Genomic DNA, 15,087 nt, shown 5'->3' on the forward strand with positions numbered 1-15,087 from the left:
TCTTCCTGCGCGGGCAAAATAATTAAAGCTGCATGAGCAGGTATGCATCCGGCCTACAGCCAGAATTGGGACAAGAAGCCAATACAATGCGGCTCACCCCTCGGCAGCGAGTCAAAGAAGACCTTGAACCGAAAAAGTACCTAACGGTGGTGTGGAAAATCCTTCTGTCGTTGCGCAGACGCAAGCTCAGAAACTCATTCCCCACCATTAAGAACAAAATAAAAATAAAAAGAATGTGGCGCAAATCAGACTGACAGAGATCGCGAGGAGATGTTGTTCACATTAAAATCTTGTTCGGTGTATCGAACCTTCAGCATCAAGGTGCGGCATTCTCCGACCGATCTGCTCCCAGAACAGGGCGACACTGCTTGTGATAGCTCACTAGGTCAAGCATTCCACTGTTGTGTTGATGACTTCCATGGATGACGGAAAGTTTCTTGAAGCCAAATCGATCCTGGAGAAGCTTGTCGTAACGCTTTGCGTTGGGATCATGTTCGCCAGCCACGAGAACATCCGCATGAACGTGATAGAAGCGGTGAAGTGAGGCGTGCGCTCCACGGTAGAGCGATACAGCGCTATCATCCACAAATTGACACGTATCCATGTAGTTGTAGCGAGGGCAGATGAGTTGTAGCATCTTGTCGATCAGCGCAGTACCGATAAACCTGGAGCGATAGTCCGGATGGATCATGACGTCGAGTTTAACCGATGAGTCGCCCGCAGAATCCAGATCATTCAAAAACCCTCTGTAGTAGGGCGACAAAAAGCTGAAGCCTAGTACGGCTCCTTTTGGCGGCTCCTTGCTCTGCCATGCAACCTCAGGAGTCTTACCGTTCCGTACATCGTGAGGGGCTCCAGCCACTGCCACAATGAAAGGCAGTGACCGGTCTTGGCACATCTTTAAGAGAGAAATGTACGACCCAGGCGACAGCTTCACCTTGTCCCTAGCCTGGGACCCTTGCGTTAGCTCCAAGTCATAAATCTTTTTGAGGCTAGGCAGATCATCCTCGGTCGCCGGGCGCATGTGGCAAGCAAATTGCGGTTCGAACGCCTCCTGGGGCACAACCTCCCTGGGCACCGCAGGGACTCGTGCACGGTCCTCCTTGATGCGTCTTTGAAGAATCGCTTTCATCTTCCGGTCCCTCTTTGTATCCATGTTCCTTGGGTTCTCGGGGTGCATCTTGGTGTCACCTGGCTCCAACGGAGACTTGAATCGGAGTGCCGCAGGATCAAAATCACAGTCTGACCGGTATGCGAGCTCTTGTGTTAGCTCCTTGAAGTCAATATTGCGAGCGGGCTGTATAGAAGCCTGCCATGCTTGGACAGTCTCTTTGACATATGACTCCGAGGACAACGTCAGGGCTGGGTCATCCGTCCATGCATGCTTGAACATCTTGCCATCCATCGACAATTGAAGGTCATGTGGAGGGCCAATAGATCCTCTTATGTCTGACGCGACCGCCTGATCAGCCGGCCCGGGGCAGTGGTCTATATCAAGCGTGTAGCCAGTTGGTCGTCTTATACCTACAGAGCTTCCCAGTCCGGTATGGTTGGAGAGTTTATCAACCTGGCTATGATCATGTTTAGGCATGTCATGACTGATCTCTTTGTCCTGCTTCTCAGTCTTTTCGTCAGGCAATGCAAGTTTGCCGGAGGGTTTGTCAATTTTCATGCTAACAGGAGTCATCGGATCACCCAGCTTGCCATGGTCAGCTAGACTGTTCCCAACCAAGTCGAGTACTGGTGCGTCGATTTTCACGTCTTTCAGCCGCTTGGAAAGTCCTGCGTCAGAACCTGCATGTCCATTCCTCAATGCTGCTGTTTTGGCCGCAGTATTGTTCATGGAAATCTCAGGAGGAATAGGCTTGGTCCCATTCTGTCGGGACTTTTGTTGCTTTGGATGATGGTTGGCGTGTTGAAGACCAGGGCCACCGTATGGATGCTTGCTTGGAGCATACTCTCCAGAAGTGGGATGGCGACCGCTTACCGGTGGCCAGTTGCCAGGGTGCCAGGCACCAGGTCCGTGAGAGTACCACGGGGGAGGTGGTGGCATGGCGGGAAAGCCAAAGTAACTATGGTAATAAGAGGGATGTGGGTAGAAGGGATGACCGAAATGGCCGTACCCAGGGTCGAATGTTGGCGTATTCTGTCCGTCCTCTATGTCACCCTGGGAAACTTGCTCTACTGCCGCCCGGTCAGGTGCTTGGTGCTCTGGACTATTCCAAAACTCCGAGTATGGATGCCCAAGCGAGCCATATCGGGAGGTGAATGGAGGGCTGAATGGAGTTATATCCTGTCCATATCTTGCGTCGCCCACTGGTACTTGATCTGAAATCATCTGATCAAGTGCCTGGTTTCCAGAGCTAGTAGCAGGCTCCGGGGTCTTGGTTACTTTCGCTTCTTTAAAAAGCTGCTTGGCAGGGGTTTTCTGCTCAGTGTCATTCGGTGACGACATTGTAAGGCAGTGGCTCGTGATCTAAAATAGTTACGAGTGAGCCATGGTATGTTATCAACCAGATGCTGAAGTGAGATCAATATCAAATGAATGCGGAATTTAATATCTGCATGGCTAGATGTATTACCGAGACAGTAATGACAAACTTTTATAAAGTTGTAATGATCTCAAAGGAGCGCCGAAAATATGCCGGGAGAATTGGTGTTTGGTGAATGTTATAGAGACGAAAAACCAAAAACAAAACCAACAACAGGTTATCACGAGTAATCGGATGCAGAGGGAGGAATTTTAAGCCTACCACTCGATAGCTGAAATATTACCAAGCCGGTGGTATCTGGATCGGTTTGAAGTATTGAACGTGACGCGTAAATATGAATGATCTTAACGGAGCCAAGATCATGTCAGTTTCAGGTCAGAAGCCGATCCAGGCAAGCAGGATGATGATCCAATGAAGCGATCTATTTGGATGCCATGTTAGACTCAACAATCGTACAAATTTGTATTAGGAATGTCGGAGCGCGTAGAAGTTGCTTGATGTTGATACTTGTGCGATAAGATTATGACTTGAAGGGCCGCTTGATCCAACTCACCGTTAAAAAGAGGTATGATCAAGGACAGTTCCTTGTACGGGAGAGAGACCCTACAGACCTTGCAGATAAGACGATTATGTGGAAGAGACAGAACGTTTAGGTGAGATGTTGTAAAAGATAGCTGCCACGACACCAAAGTTGTCATTGATGGCGTGGCAATTGACAAGGCTTTGCGTGGTGATGTCTTCCTGTGAAATCAAGGTGAAGAAGTTGAAGTTTCGTGTTTGGCCGTTTGAAAAGAGGTAACAGACTGTATGCTGATAAGTCCACAGATCTTTGGTGGGGTTGTGTGCCTAGGTAGGTAGGTAGGTACCTACCTATATACAAAGGTAGGGTACCAGGTAGGTTGGTAGGATAAGGTAGAGTCTTACAAAGCACTGCCTGAACCTCAGCTTGCACTCAGATCAGGCTCAGCGGAAGCCGCAAGTCGGGAGATTAGTAGGGCAGGCACGGATGCCTTGCTGCCAGCCCTGGAAGTGAAGGAAATTGCCTATCTCTTCCTGGCGTGTACTGCCTTGATTGCTCTTTCCTGGCAATGCATGGTCAGCCCACAGAGCCCCTGTCATTGGTAGAGGCACCAGCCAAGGAACACTAACCGAGAAATCTAGTTCAACGATACATGTGTTGTGGCGGAGAGGAGTCCGCTCCAGATATGGGCAGTAAAACTGAAAGTTCGCATTTTCAATATCCTCTACCCGTTTACCAGATGATTTGTCATTTCAGATTTGGGGAAATCATGATGGTAGGCCCTGTAAGATACGTATCATGGTCATCAACCGGTAGGTATTATATAAATTGCGACCATACCGCCGAACCCTCACATCAAAGAGGACACAGATCACGAACTATATGAGAGGCACCTATTTAGTCAACAGTTTTAGTTGTCCTCGGGTTGGGGGAGCAATTTTATTCTCATGTAGTCCTACAATACTTGTAACTATCGTCCCTTGTCGAGGCTCTTGGTGCTTAACCCTTCTAAATCTCGGGATGCTGGAGATATTTTATAGGGATCTATTAAATTAATTGCCGCAATAGGTACAAGCGAGAGCAGGCTACTCAGCTGAAGTGAATACAGATACTGAATATCATCAAAAGCCATTATGTTTGGGTTCTTCTTATGACTGAAATGGCGTGCAGAGACTTGAAAAGCATGGAAAATGAGGGCAAGGAAGCTGCCTACCAATCTGGGTACTAACTATACTGCTATATTAGTCACCAACTGAAATAATCCACTGCGAAGTGGGGTATATTTTTGTTCGAATCGCGATGATATCAGGTGTGGAACATGGGGAGTTGAGCTTTAGAAGTCACAAGCTGTGAAGATATACCCAGAGGCACTATTCGCCGATGGAAGTTGGGAGTCAAAATAAGGATGCATGCAATGAGATATGTCAGATGTGATTGATCGTACAAAAAAGCAGATCACGTGCATCAAGCGGGGCCAGATCCTACGCTACAAGGAACCTGCTAGGTACCTGCGCTTGCTGCGCTTGGCACGCTAAGGTTACTTCCTGATCAATTATACGTTTGATCCGACGTGTGCCTCGCTCTAGGCCCTCTTCAACATCTACAAACCCTTGCTTCCCGGCGACTAGACTAGTAGAAATTTTTTGCCTATAGACCAAGTCGCCTGGATCAGTCAGACAGTGACCGTAGGTGTCCTGGCCAGGGACTCCACCCCTTCAACTGGCAAGATGTTGTCAATCCTAAGGAAAGCAAGGCTAAAAGACAAGGAGCTGAGAATCCTGATGCTGTAAGTGCAACGCATTAAACTGTCCACTGTCCTTACAATCCCACTTGTAAACGGTAAATCTTGAATTCAATGTTGACCACTGTGGGAACAAGTGGACTGGACAATGCGGGCAAGACTACCATCGTCAAGAAAATCATGAACGAGGACGTCAATACCGTCAGCCCCACCCTGGGATTTATTATCAAAACGATTGATTACGAAGGGTGAGTGATGCTCAAGGCTCTTATATCCCAACCCACACGACTGACGGCTGTGAAGGTACAAGTTGAACATATGTAAGCAAGCCGACCTAACCAAAGCCATGCATTAAAACCACCATGTGAGATGTTAACACCATTCCAGGGGATGTCGGCGGGCAAAAGACACTGAGATCTTACTGGAGAAATTATTTTGAAAAGACGGATGCTTTGATATGGGTGGTTGATGCCACAGACCGTCTACGAGTGGAGGACTGCCGTGTGGAGCTTCACGGCCTACTCCAAGAAGAGGTTTGTCTTCTCTTTTTGCTTGCATACATTGGTACCAATCGAACTCGGCCCATGGGTTCAGAATACGAAAACTGACAAGGACCTGCAGCGACTGTCGGGGGCCAGTCTTCTGGTCTTTGCCAATAAAACCGATGTAAATGGATGCATGCAAAAAGACGAAATCCTCGAGGTATGTACAGTCAAATAGACACAACCTAGCCAGACCAAGTAACATGTCAGTTGACCAGCAATAAATTACTCAGAGACTACAACTGAAAGAGATCCGCACACACCGGTGGAACATATTGGAGTGCAGTGCAATGACGGGCAAGAATCTCAAGGAAGGGCTAGCTTGGGTCGTTGAGGATGCAAAAGCTAGGTTGTTCCTATATTAGAATTAATAACCCTGCCGGTCGGTCAACGGCAGATTTTTTTTATTTCTTATATATTTATTTACATATGAAGCCTGGGTAGGCCGAATACGGAAGCAATTAATTTATTGTTGCAAATTGACGACCTCGTGAAATGTCCGTGCAAGCTTCTGTTTTTTAATATTGTTAAGGGACGTGCTGATGTGTAGACTAGATGGGAATAGGGCGGGCACATTTATTCAACAAAAAAAAGGGGCATTCCGCATCCAAACAGTCAGGTACGGCCTAGAAAAAGCAACGCCACGATTTGTGGTCGAGCATGAAGGGATTGGGCTGGCATGAACAGCCCTGTAAGTACAAGCGTGCGTAGGCAGGTAGGTTTCTGTACAGTATTACGTAGGCGACTTTCATAGTTTCGCGTTCGGCATTGCAGAGTCCATCCTTATAAATATATGAGTGTTTCCTAGTTGGCACAACGTTCGACAATTTTCAGGGATTTGACACCAACGAATCGGGTCCCAGGGGGCGCAGCAAGGATTAGGCGGATTGGTTTGCATAAGGTAAGGAGGTATGGATGGGCAAGGTAGTCCCGGGGGTAGCGATCCGTCGTTCCTACTGTACCAAGCAAGATATGTGCGACATCAAACTTTTTTTTTTTGTTTTGTTTATGGCATTGCACCGCAAAACCCCCACATATTAACACAAAGTAGATTAGTCTCTCAAAACTCCAGTCACGGCGGTTCCGGTTCTCGTAGATGTACTGTATTAAATGTAATGCGCAGTTTATACGCCCTGACCACGATTGCACTTACCACGTAGGTACCTGACCTAGGCAAGTAAGGTATCCATCCATGCCAAGGTTGTTTGCTCACTCCACTGCTACGTTCGGTGTAACAGCAACGCTAAGGCATTAGCCTGCTGCATCATCGAACCTACCAAGCAACAAGGTACCTAACCGACCCCTCCACTCTCGCCCGACAAACACTCACTGGGTCTACCTACCTCAACCTTACCTTGCATGTCTTAGGTACATTACCTTGTACCTACCTACCTACCTAGCTTAGTTTCCACGTTTTTGTGATTTCGTGCTTGTGGTAGAGACACCAGAGGCTCCCATTATACCCCAAAAAAAATACGGACAACGTACTCGAGTATTCGCAACCTACGAGACACGAAAACACCCAAACCTAATCCTCGGCCTCCTCTGTGCCATGCAAGGCTGCAGAAGCAAAGCGCCGCAGCGAGAACCATGTCCGACGAAGTATCGAGCTTCTTGCGAGACGTGGAGCAGTTGAAGGGACGCCGCACCGAAGAGGACGAAGCAAGGTCGAGAGAGCTTGAAGAGAAGATACTACAGGAGAGGCGCGAGAGGCAAGCCCGCCGCGAAGGTACGTTCCACGCATGCCTACCTGCGCACGCACACGCACACGCACACGCACACGCCTACCTTACCTAGCTGGACCTGCCTGCCTACCTACTCGCCTACATCCATCAGACTGTATGCCAAGTGTCACGAGCGCGCTGTCTGGCTGTCTTTCCCACTCTTCCCCTTTATTTTAGCTCATGTTTCCTCCTCCCTTGGTGCATCCGCACGTGCTCAATTCACTCGGGCGACGGCCGGTGCAAGTTTTGTCAACAAACGAGCTTGGTGTAAGCTCCAGCCCTAAGAGTGAAAGCTTCAGTTGGCGCGGAACCAAAACGCGCCCCATCAAATATTAGCTCGTTATCCGCGCTCACCAAGCTTCTCGCTCTTTTGGTTCACTTTGTTGTTGTTGTTTTTTTCTCCCTCTTGTTGTTGTCATCAGGGATCAATGTTGACCATTGTTTACTTTCCATGTTCTGCCCCACAGAGCGAGCAAGGTCCATCTCACCACAGAAATCCTCACCTGCCAACACTCCCCCGCCTTCGTCGCACCGCAATCATAAATCATCGCAAGGTTCGCTGGATGATATGAGCCTTGAGAAACCACCAAATTTCCGAGTTCCGGATACCGCAAATGCCTCCAATGAGGACAGAATGGGCCCCCCCGAGTACCACCAGTCTACATCTCCTACCAAAGAGAACGAGTCGCCATCCGACATCGAATCAAAATCTGCGAGCATGACATCTCCCACTGACGCAACATCCCCGACGCGCACACTCACATGGCAACGAAGACCACCTTCGCGTGGTGCTGATCGACCAAAGAGCCGTCCGCTATCCGTGTTTGCCGCTGAAAACGCGGTTGCTCGGTCTTCGGCAGAGCAAACTGATTCCACACCATCTCGGGACCAGATCGCGCAATCGCTGGCTAGCAAAGACCCTGCATGGTTCAAACAGACTGCCGATCGAGGCCAGAGCTCGCCAGCCTACCGTCGCAGTCAGGTTGAGGACGACTCGGAACGGACAGACATGTCTGCTTTCAAGGTAGAAATGCCAGGCATGTCTTCGCAATCCTCCCAGGCTTCGGCCGATCAAAGACCTCAATCGGCTTCCACTCATATAAGGACCGGCTCGGCCTTGTCCCTCGGACCTCTCCAGAGGTTGGATCCTCCAGGAGCGGATGCCTCGCGAGACGGCGATTCGCCATCTCACGATCGATCATCTGTCACATCACCCACTCTGGGAGGCCGTCGTTCCCCAAACAGACCACTATCCCCAACCAAAGGCATGGGTGGATTCGTGCAGAGCGCCATGATGAAAAGGACTGATAGTGTCAAGAGATGGAGTGTGAGCTCGCCGACTGGTTTGCAGCGGGCCGACACAGTCACGTCACACCGGAATAGCGTCTCGGACTTGAATCGTGGTGGCCCCTCTCAGTCAAACTCTCGACCGGCTAGCTTCTATCAAAGTGTCTCGAGACCATCGTCACGCCCTTCGTCCAGGCCGACTTCCAGTCACGCCAACGATGCTGCGCCCCAACCTGAAGCGAGTGTAGGTGCGAGTGGCAGTGGCGAGGGACAACCGGAGAGCATCGTAGAGAAGAATACAGACAAGTATGCGGAAGACAAGACGACACCGCCAACAAGTCCGTCGAAGACGATGGATCCTAGGCGCTGGAGCCCATCTAAGAATTCCAGTTGGCTGGAGGCAGCGCTTAACAAGCCAGACTCGCCGAAGCCCAAGCCGGCCCCACCAACAAGCTCACAGCCAGCTTGGATGGTCGAGTTGAACAAAGCCAAGGCCCAGAAGGCCAACAATCCCGATGCTGAGATCGCCCGTACGTCCTCGGTAAAGCATGAAGTAAGGGTAGGAGGGCTAATGCGTGCCCCACCAATGGGCACAGGTGTGAAACCGACACCGCTCCCCGGTAAGCTTCACTCCCAGTCAATGTCAATAGGAGGCGAGAGCTCGCCAGTGCCCAGCTTGCGCAACCGCTTCTCCAACCCCGCGATTGGTTCAGAAGATGGTGGCCAGGCCCAGGGTGGTGAACCTGCCGAGCGGAGGCTTGGCTCTCCTGCTTTTGGCAAACCGAAACCCGAGACACCACCAAAGAAAGATTTCCGAGGTACACTCAAATCCTTCCAGGCTCCTGCATCGGCCTCTCTTGGTGGAGATGGTAACGAGCTCAAGAGCGTGTTCGGAAGTTTGCGAAAGACCAAGACGCAGAACTACGTTGCGCCGGACACGTTCAAGGACAATATATTGCGTGGCAAAGGTGCTCTTAATATCACAGGCGGGCCCAAACCCTCAGTACGGAAGGACGAATTCAAGGATGCCATTTTGCAGAAGAAAGCCGAATTTCAAAAGGCAAAGGAGGAGGGTCGCGGCGTTACTAGGGCAGCAGGCGAGCCTAAAGATGAGCCGATCCCAGAGGGGCTTGCCAAGGCGCTGGAGCAGCGAGGACGTTCAAGCACACTGTCTACCACTAAGAAGGAAGCAGGACCATCCGAGCCCAGTCGCGAAACTACTACCTCGCCCGCAAAGCCAGAAAGGACCAGCAGCGTCCCTACGGGTGATCAGGAAGTAGCCGGCGTTCCTACCAAACCACATGCCAACACTTTACCCAAGGTCGCAGGAGGTCGTCTTGCAGATCGCTTCAACCCGGGCTTGGCCAATCTCTTGGCCCGTGGGCCCCCTGGTGCCGGGGGTCCGAGTAAATCATCGGACTCCAGCTCAGTGGCGGTGGTCTCCGAGGAGCCTTCGGCCCCTGGGCCTCAATTGACCCATATGACTAAGGGTCGGGCGCGAGGACCTCGCAGGAAAGCGCCGACTTCAGTCGCTCAGCCAGCGCAATTACAGCCTTCCGAGCCCCAGAAGCTATCTCATTCGCAACCAAAGCATGAGCCAGCTCGGAGTTCCCAGGATGAAGGAAAAGTCTCTCATGTTGGCAACCCTGCCGTTAAGTCCCCGAAAATTGTACAAGAGAATGAGAAACCTCGACCGATATCCGGCAGTGGCCAAGCGGGCCCGACCGATGTTGTCAGCTTGGTTGAGTCAACGAGGCCACGATCGCCAACTCGCAAGATTCACGAGCAAGTGGCCGCCCTGGCAGCGCGAAGCAGGCAAGGTGAGGCCGATGGCCCCGTATCACAGCCATCATCCCCGAAGAAGTTAGACGTCAAGCGGATGTCAAAGTTTTTCGATGAGCCCAGCCAAAACAACCAAAAGCCCGAGGGCGAAGCACCGCGTCCACTTTCACCGCAGAAGACTGGAGGGGCGCCGAGACCTCTCTCTCCACAGAAGACTGGCGGCAGACAATTTCCAGAGGTAGAGGCGCCTCGGGCTTTGTCGCCACAAAAGACGGGTGGTAGACAGTTTCCCGAAGCAAACGCGCCTCGGGCTCTGTCTCCACAAAAGACAGGCGGTAAACAGTTTCCCGAGGGCGAAGCACCGCGTCCACTTTCACCGCAGAAGACTGGAAGGGCGCCGAGACCTCTCTCTCCACAGAAGACTGGCGGCAGACAGTTTCCCGAGGTAGAGGCGCCTCGCGCTTTATTGCCGCAAAAGACAGGCGGTAGACAGTTCCCCGAGATGGAGGCACCTCGAGCTCTGTCACCACAGAAGACTGGCGGCAGACAATTTCCCGAGGTAGAGGCGCCTCGGGCTTTGTCGCCACAAAAGACGGGTGGTAGACAGCTCCCTGAGATGGAGGCTCCACGGGCTTTGTCGCCACAAAAGACTGGTGGCAGTCGATTCCAAGGAGGCGAACCTGCACGGGCCATATCACCGCAAAAGACTGGGGGTGGGCGATTCACCGAGGCCGAGACTCCCCGTCCACTCTCTGTGCACAAGACAGGACCATGGCAGCAACCCGTTGCTGAGACACCACGCCCGCTCTCCCCTCAGAAGACCGGAGGGCGTATTATTTCGGATCAGACAGCGGTGCGGCCTCTATCGCCTCAAAAGACGGGTGGGCGTCGACTACCCGAAGTACCTCTATCGCCCTCAAAGGAGGCACAAACTAGCAAGCCGACCTCTCCTTTCGAGGGTGCTTCCGCTGCGGCTGAACAACCAGTCATTGCAAAGATTCCACCATCAGCACCGGAACCACAAAGGAGTGGCATGCACTCGCGATCTTGGTCTCAGAATAAAATCCGTCCGCTGCCCATCCAGCCCCGGGATGGCCCAAGTTCTCCTCAGCCAGCGTCCCCTGTCCGCTCGCCAACCAAATACGCCTCAGAGATTGCGACGGAGCTCAACGAATTCTTTGGCCGCAGCCGACCGAAACGCGACTATAGCGTGGATGCGGCCGAGCTGTTGATGCACCGCCCGCCTGAGCCTGCCAAGGTCAAGACGCAATCGGTGCAGCTGTTCCGCATCGGCCCGGATGGCAAGAAACAGGTCGTCCCCGCTCACCAGGAAAGGATGCTGTTCGAGCGCGAGATGTACCTGTGCGGCCACACGTTCCTCGATGGATCTGGACGCCAGACTTCCGAGGTCTACTTTTGGGCCGGCGACCAAGTGCCCCCATCGGCCATTGAAGACGCCCAGCTCTTTGTGGGCCGCGAGGCGCGTGCTCTGGGCGGGAAGCTGATTGGGTTCCCGCAAGGCAAAGAGACACCCGAGTTTCTCCAGGCCTTGGGTGGCATCGTAATAGTTCGCCGCGGTTCCAGCAACAAGTACGACTCACTGGCTCCGAGCATGCTTTGCGGTCGGCGATTCCAGGGGCAAGTTACCTTTGACGAGGTCGACTTCTCCCCTCACAGCCTTTGCTCTGGGTTCCCTTACCTAATCACCCAGAACGGGAAATGTTTCTTGTGGAAGGGGAAGGGAAGTGATGTGGACGAGCTCTCATGCGCCAGGCTGATAGGTATGGACCTGGCTCTGATGGGCGAGCTTGTCGAGGTCGACGATGGCAACGAGACTCCTGAATTTTGGAACATATTTGACGGTCAAATGCGGGCTGGGTCTGCCGATCATTGGCGACTGAAGCCAAACTACCAAAAGTACTGCGGTAGACTGTTCCGCTCCGATGCCGGTGATGAGCAACAGGTAAGAAGACACACCATTCCAGCTGACGCGAGCCGAGTTATTATCCAAGATTTGACTAACCAACACATCTTTTGCCGATTAGATTGCAGAGATATCCCCCTTCAGCCAGGTAGATCTGGATCCCGCAGGCATATACATCATTGACTGCTTCTTCGAGATGTATATTGTTGTTGGTTATGGCGCTCAACCCCAGTACGCCTCCTTCCGCAACGCACTCGACTTTGCGCAAGAATACGCCATACTTGCATCTTCCATGGAAGACCGCCCGTTTGTGCCCATATCGACCGTAGTGCTCGAGGGCATTCCGAGGGATCTCAAGAGTGTTTTCCGCAAGTGGAGGGATGCCGCCAGTCCGACAAAGATGAATGCAGGCGGCAGCGGTTCAAGTAACGGCAACACACCTCTGGGAAGCCCTGGTTTGCAAAGGGGTCGTAGCCTGCGCATCGTTCCGCTCAACCAGGCACTTTTGGCGCTGGCCGAATAGACGCATCATCGAACTGTAAAAAGAAAACACCTCTCTGGAAGTTGTGCTGTACATCCCCAGCACTTGTCATTCTAACTTCTTTACATCATCTACTTATTCTTCCACAACCATTTGTTACCGGCAGACTTTATGGCTGTCGGCTTGTTCTTTTTTTTCGAATTTTTTTTCTTTTTCTTTTTTCGAACGAATTATCGTACTCATTTGTTCATTGTATTCTATTGTGGTTTATATATCGTCTACTGCATTTTACCCCCGGCTCGTTTCTACCATCAACCTAGCACCACCTACGAATGGTGATTGAAGGGCAAGATGTAGCCTGGAGGATGTCTCGCTGGTATATACAATAGTTTCACTGTGATCAGAGCTCAGTCAGGTCGTGTTTTCCAGGGGTGAGGGTATTTTGTTCACTTTGAGGGTCAGTCAAAACAAAAGAAGAGGGAGAGAGGGAGGAGGAAAAAAGGTGACAACATTATGACGGTTAGCGATCACATGTTAGTCTAGTTCTTGTTGCTGTGTATGTCGAGTGAGGAGTTGGCTGGCTTTTGATTTTAATGGTACGGTATTTTATGGTGAATCGAACTGCATCTTATGAAAGAAAAGGTTGCAAGTAACAACTTCACGAAGCTGAATTCACTCAGCATTCATACGAGGACTATGACCAATGTGCCTTGCATAGAATAAATCAACGTGTTCATTTTTCCAGTCGAAAAAAAAAAAAAAAAAAAAAAAAAAAAAAAAAAGTACTACCCTATACCTCCCGCCGAGGGTCTACTATGGCCAAAAGACCATTCCTCCATGGCCAGTGATATTATGCTGCCCCTTCTTGGACTGGCTTTTGGGCACCGTCAAAACAGGTATCTCAACGTAGTTAGCGTCCATTCGTAATCATGAAGCCAAAGACAACTGCTGGCTCGAAGCGCGCAGGCCTCCCAAGATGATATGATTCAGTAGCAGCATGCATGACACAATTGTGCAAAATGACAAGATGAAGGACTCGATCGCTACGCTGACTGCTGATCGCGTGTTGAAGCGCAAATGCTTCGACTCTATCGTGGTGTGGGAGAAGCAGGGACTCGCCAGACCGCGGCGGGTGGCCATGTCCCGCAAACGATCCCCTAGGCCGGAAAAGTGCACAAGCCTCCGGACGGTGATGCGGTTCTGCTGCTGCGTATGCCTGGTCACACGACCGCTCTCGCGGGATGGATCCCCTACCGCCTGGATCGTAAGGCCATCTGCGGCATATTCAACGTTGCTAAACTGTATGATGTTGCGTGCGATGATGTGTGGTGCCCCGTCGGATGAAATGGTAGTATCGGGATTAATACTTTGCCCGGAATTTTGCGCCGCCTCGGGTTGTGGTGATGATGTTGGTGCTTGTGGTGCTCTGGCCGCGCCGGCGCACGGATATGGTGACGAGGGCGGCCACACAGACTCGCCGACGTCGCCGCTGAATCCGGAGCCATCCTAAGTCTGCCGGGCAGCAGCGGATTGTGCAGTGGCCGGTGCGCTGTTGCTGTTGCTGCCGTTGTTATTGTTGTTGTTGTTGTTGTTGTCGCGAGCGTTGCCTGCCACAGAAGACGCCGTGGTGGCTTTGGTCGCGCTGCTGGGGGCAGTCGTGGCGGCAACGACCTTGTCGACGTCGTCACGGATCTCGGGCATGGCGGCGCGCATCTCCTCGGCCAGTATGTCGCGGAAGGACTCAAATGCGTGGGTCTTGCCACGCATGAGCTGGTTGCCACGGCGCAGCATCTCGACGAACTCGCGCGTGTAGATGTCAGGATTCCGACCATTCTCTACGTATGCTATGAGCTCGACGGGGACGTGAGGGAGGCGGGTCGAGGGCGCAGCGGCCGTGTTGTGGATGTTCTGAAGCGTCGACGACAGCGACTTGAGCTCGCTGGCGACGACCTCTTTGCTGTTGGCAGTGCCGGCGTTGTCGTAGTGCGCCACCTGAACCATGACCTGGTACAGGCCCTGGATGACATCCTTGAGCTGGTCTGCAAGAGGTGAGGAGCAACTGGTTAGCTAGCTGTGGAAATCACAGCAGCGACTGGGCGCAAGACTACATACCTTCAACCTCGTCAATGCTGTCGAGGCTAGCCCCGTTGGTTCGGGCCATGATGAATGACTTAGTGAGTCAATTATGTTAAGTATACACGTCGTTGTGGAGGTTGAATGCCCAATAGCAGATTTCAGGTCCTAGTTTTGAAGGCGACGATGGCTGTGTTGATGGTAACAAGGAAATGAATGTATCAATCAAAATTTAGTTCAGGGCGGGGATTTATATGTATTTGATAATCGAACATCCAAAAAGTGTGTAAATTTGGACATGGCGCGACCTGCAGGGAGCTAAAGACGCGCCGAAGTAGGCAGCACTGATTAAGGTAGCTAAGTAGCTAGCTGATGTCACCGACACTCACTATAACTAGGTACCTAGGTACCTCCCTACCTTACCTTAGTTCTACGGAGTAGAAAGACTTAAGATTGGTCGCCGTGGTTACGCAGTTGCCCCACCAAGGTAAGGTACCTAAAGAGGTTATTACTGCACAGAT

At 51.6% G+C, this 15,087-nt stretch overlaps 5 protein-coding genes across 5 annotated transcripts; 2 read left to right on the forward strand and 3 right to left on the reverse strand.

Moving 5' to 3' along the window:
* Positions 1–316: 316 nt before the first annotated feature.
* Positions 317–2,455, reverse strand: PgNI_09398 (uncharacterized protein; the record flags this gene model as incomplete). Its single annotated transcript, XM_031129382.1, has 1 exon — positions 317–2,455. One exon carries the CDS (start codon positions 2,453–2,455, stop codon positions 317–319), a length of 2,139 nt encoding a protein of 712 aa, XP_030977532.1.
* Positions 2,456–4,651: 2,196 nt separating this feature from the next.
* On the forward strand, positions 4,652–5,753 carry PgNI_09399 (uncharacterized protein). The gene is made up of 6 exons (XM_031129383.1): positions 4,652–4,798; positions 4,891–5,001; positions 5,057–5,073; positions 5,141–5,286; positions 5,375–5,455; positions 5,529–5,753. The coding sequence occupies exons 1-6, from the start codon at positions 4,740–4,742 to the stop codon at positions 5,658–5,660; spliced, it is 546 nt and encodes a 181-aa protein (XP_030977533.1). The 5' UTR covers positions 4,652–4,739; the 3' UTR covers positions 5,661–5,753.
* A 1,063-nt stretch (positions 5,754–6,816) lies between these two features.
* Positions 6,817–13,094, forward strand: PgNI_09400 (uncharacterized protein). The gene is made up of 3 exons (XM_031129384.1): positions 6,817–7,024; positions 7,487–12,051; positions 12,134–13,094. Exons 1-3 carry the CDS (start codon positions 6,886–6,888, stop codon positions 12,533–12,535), a joined length of 5,106 nt encoding a protein of 1,701 aa, XP_030977477.1. The 5' UTR covers positions 6,817–6,885; the 3' UTR covers positions 12,536–13,094.
* A 326-nt stretch (positions 13,095–13,420) lies between these two features.
* PgNI_09401 (uncharacterized protein) lies at positions 13,421–13,998 on the reverse strand (the record flags this gene model as incomplete). Its single annotated transcript, XM_031129385.1, has 2 exons — positions 13,421–13,792; positions 13,861–13,998. 2 exons carry the CDS (start codon positions 13,996–13,998, stop codon positions 13,421–13,423), a joined length of 510 nt encoding a protein of 169 aa, XP_030978315.1.
* A 1-nt stretch (position 13,999) lies between these two features.
* PgNI_09402 (uncharacterized protein) lies at positions 14,000–14,836 on the reverse strand (the record flags this gene model as incomplete). The annotated part of the gene is made up of 2 exons (XM_031129386.1): positions 14,606–14,836; positions 14,000–14,532 (listed from the first exon to the last, which is right to left on the reverse strand). Exons 1-2 carry the CDS (start codon positions 14,652–14,654, stop codon positions 14,000–14,002), a joined length of 582 nt encoding a protein of 193 aa, XP_030978316.1. The 5' UTR covers positions 14,655–14,836.
* Positions 14,837–15,087: the final 251 nt, after the last annotated feature.

Source organism: Pyricularia grisea (assembly GCF_004355905.1).
Source record: "Pyricularia grisea strain NI907 chromosome Unknown Pyricularia_grisea_NI907_Scaffold_7, whole genome shotgun sequence".
NCBI lineage: Eukaryota > Fungi > Ascomycota > Sordariomycetes > Magnaporthales > Pyriculariaceae > Pyricularia > Pyricularia grisea.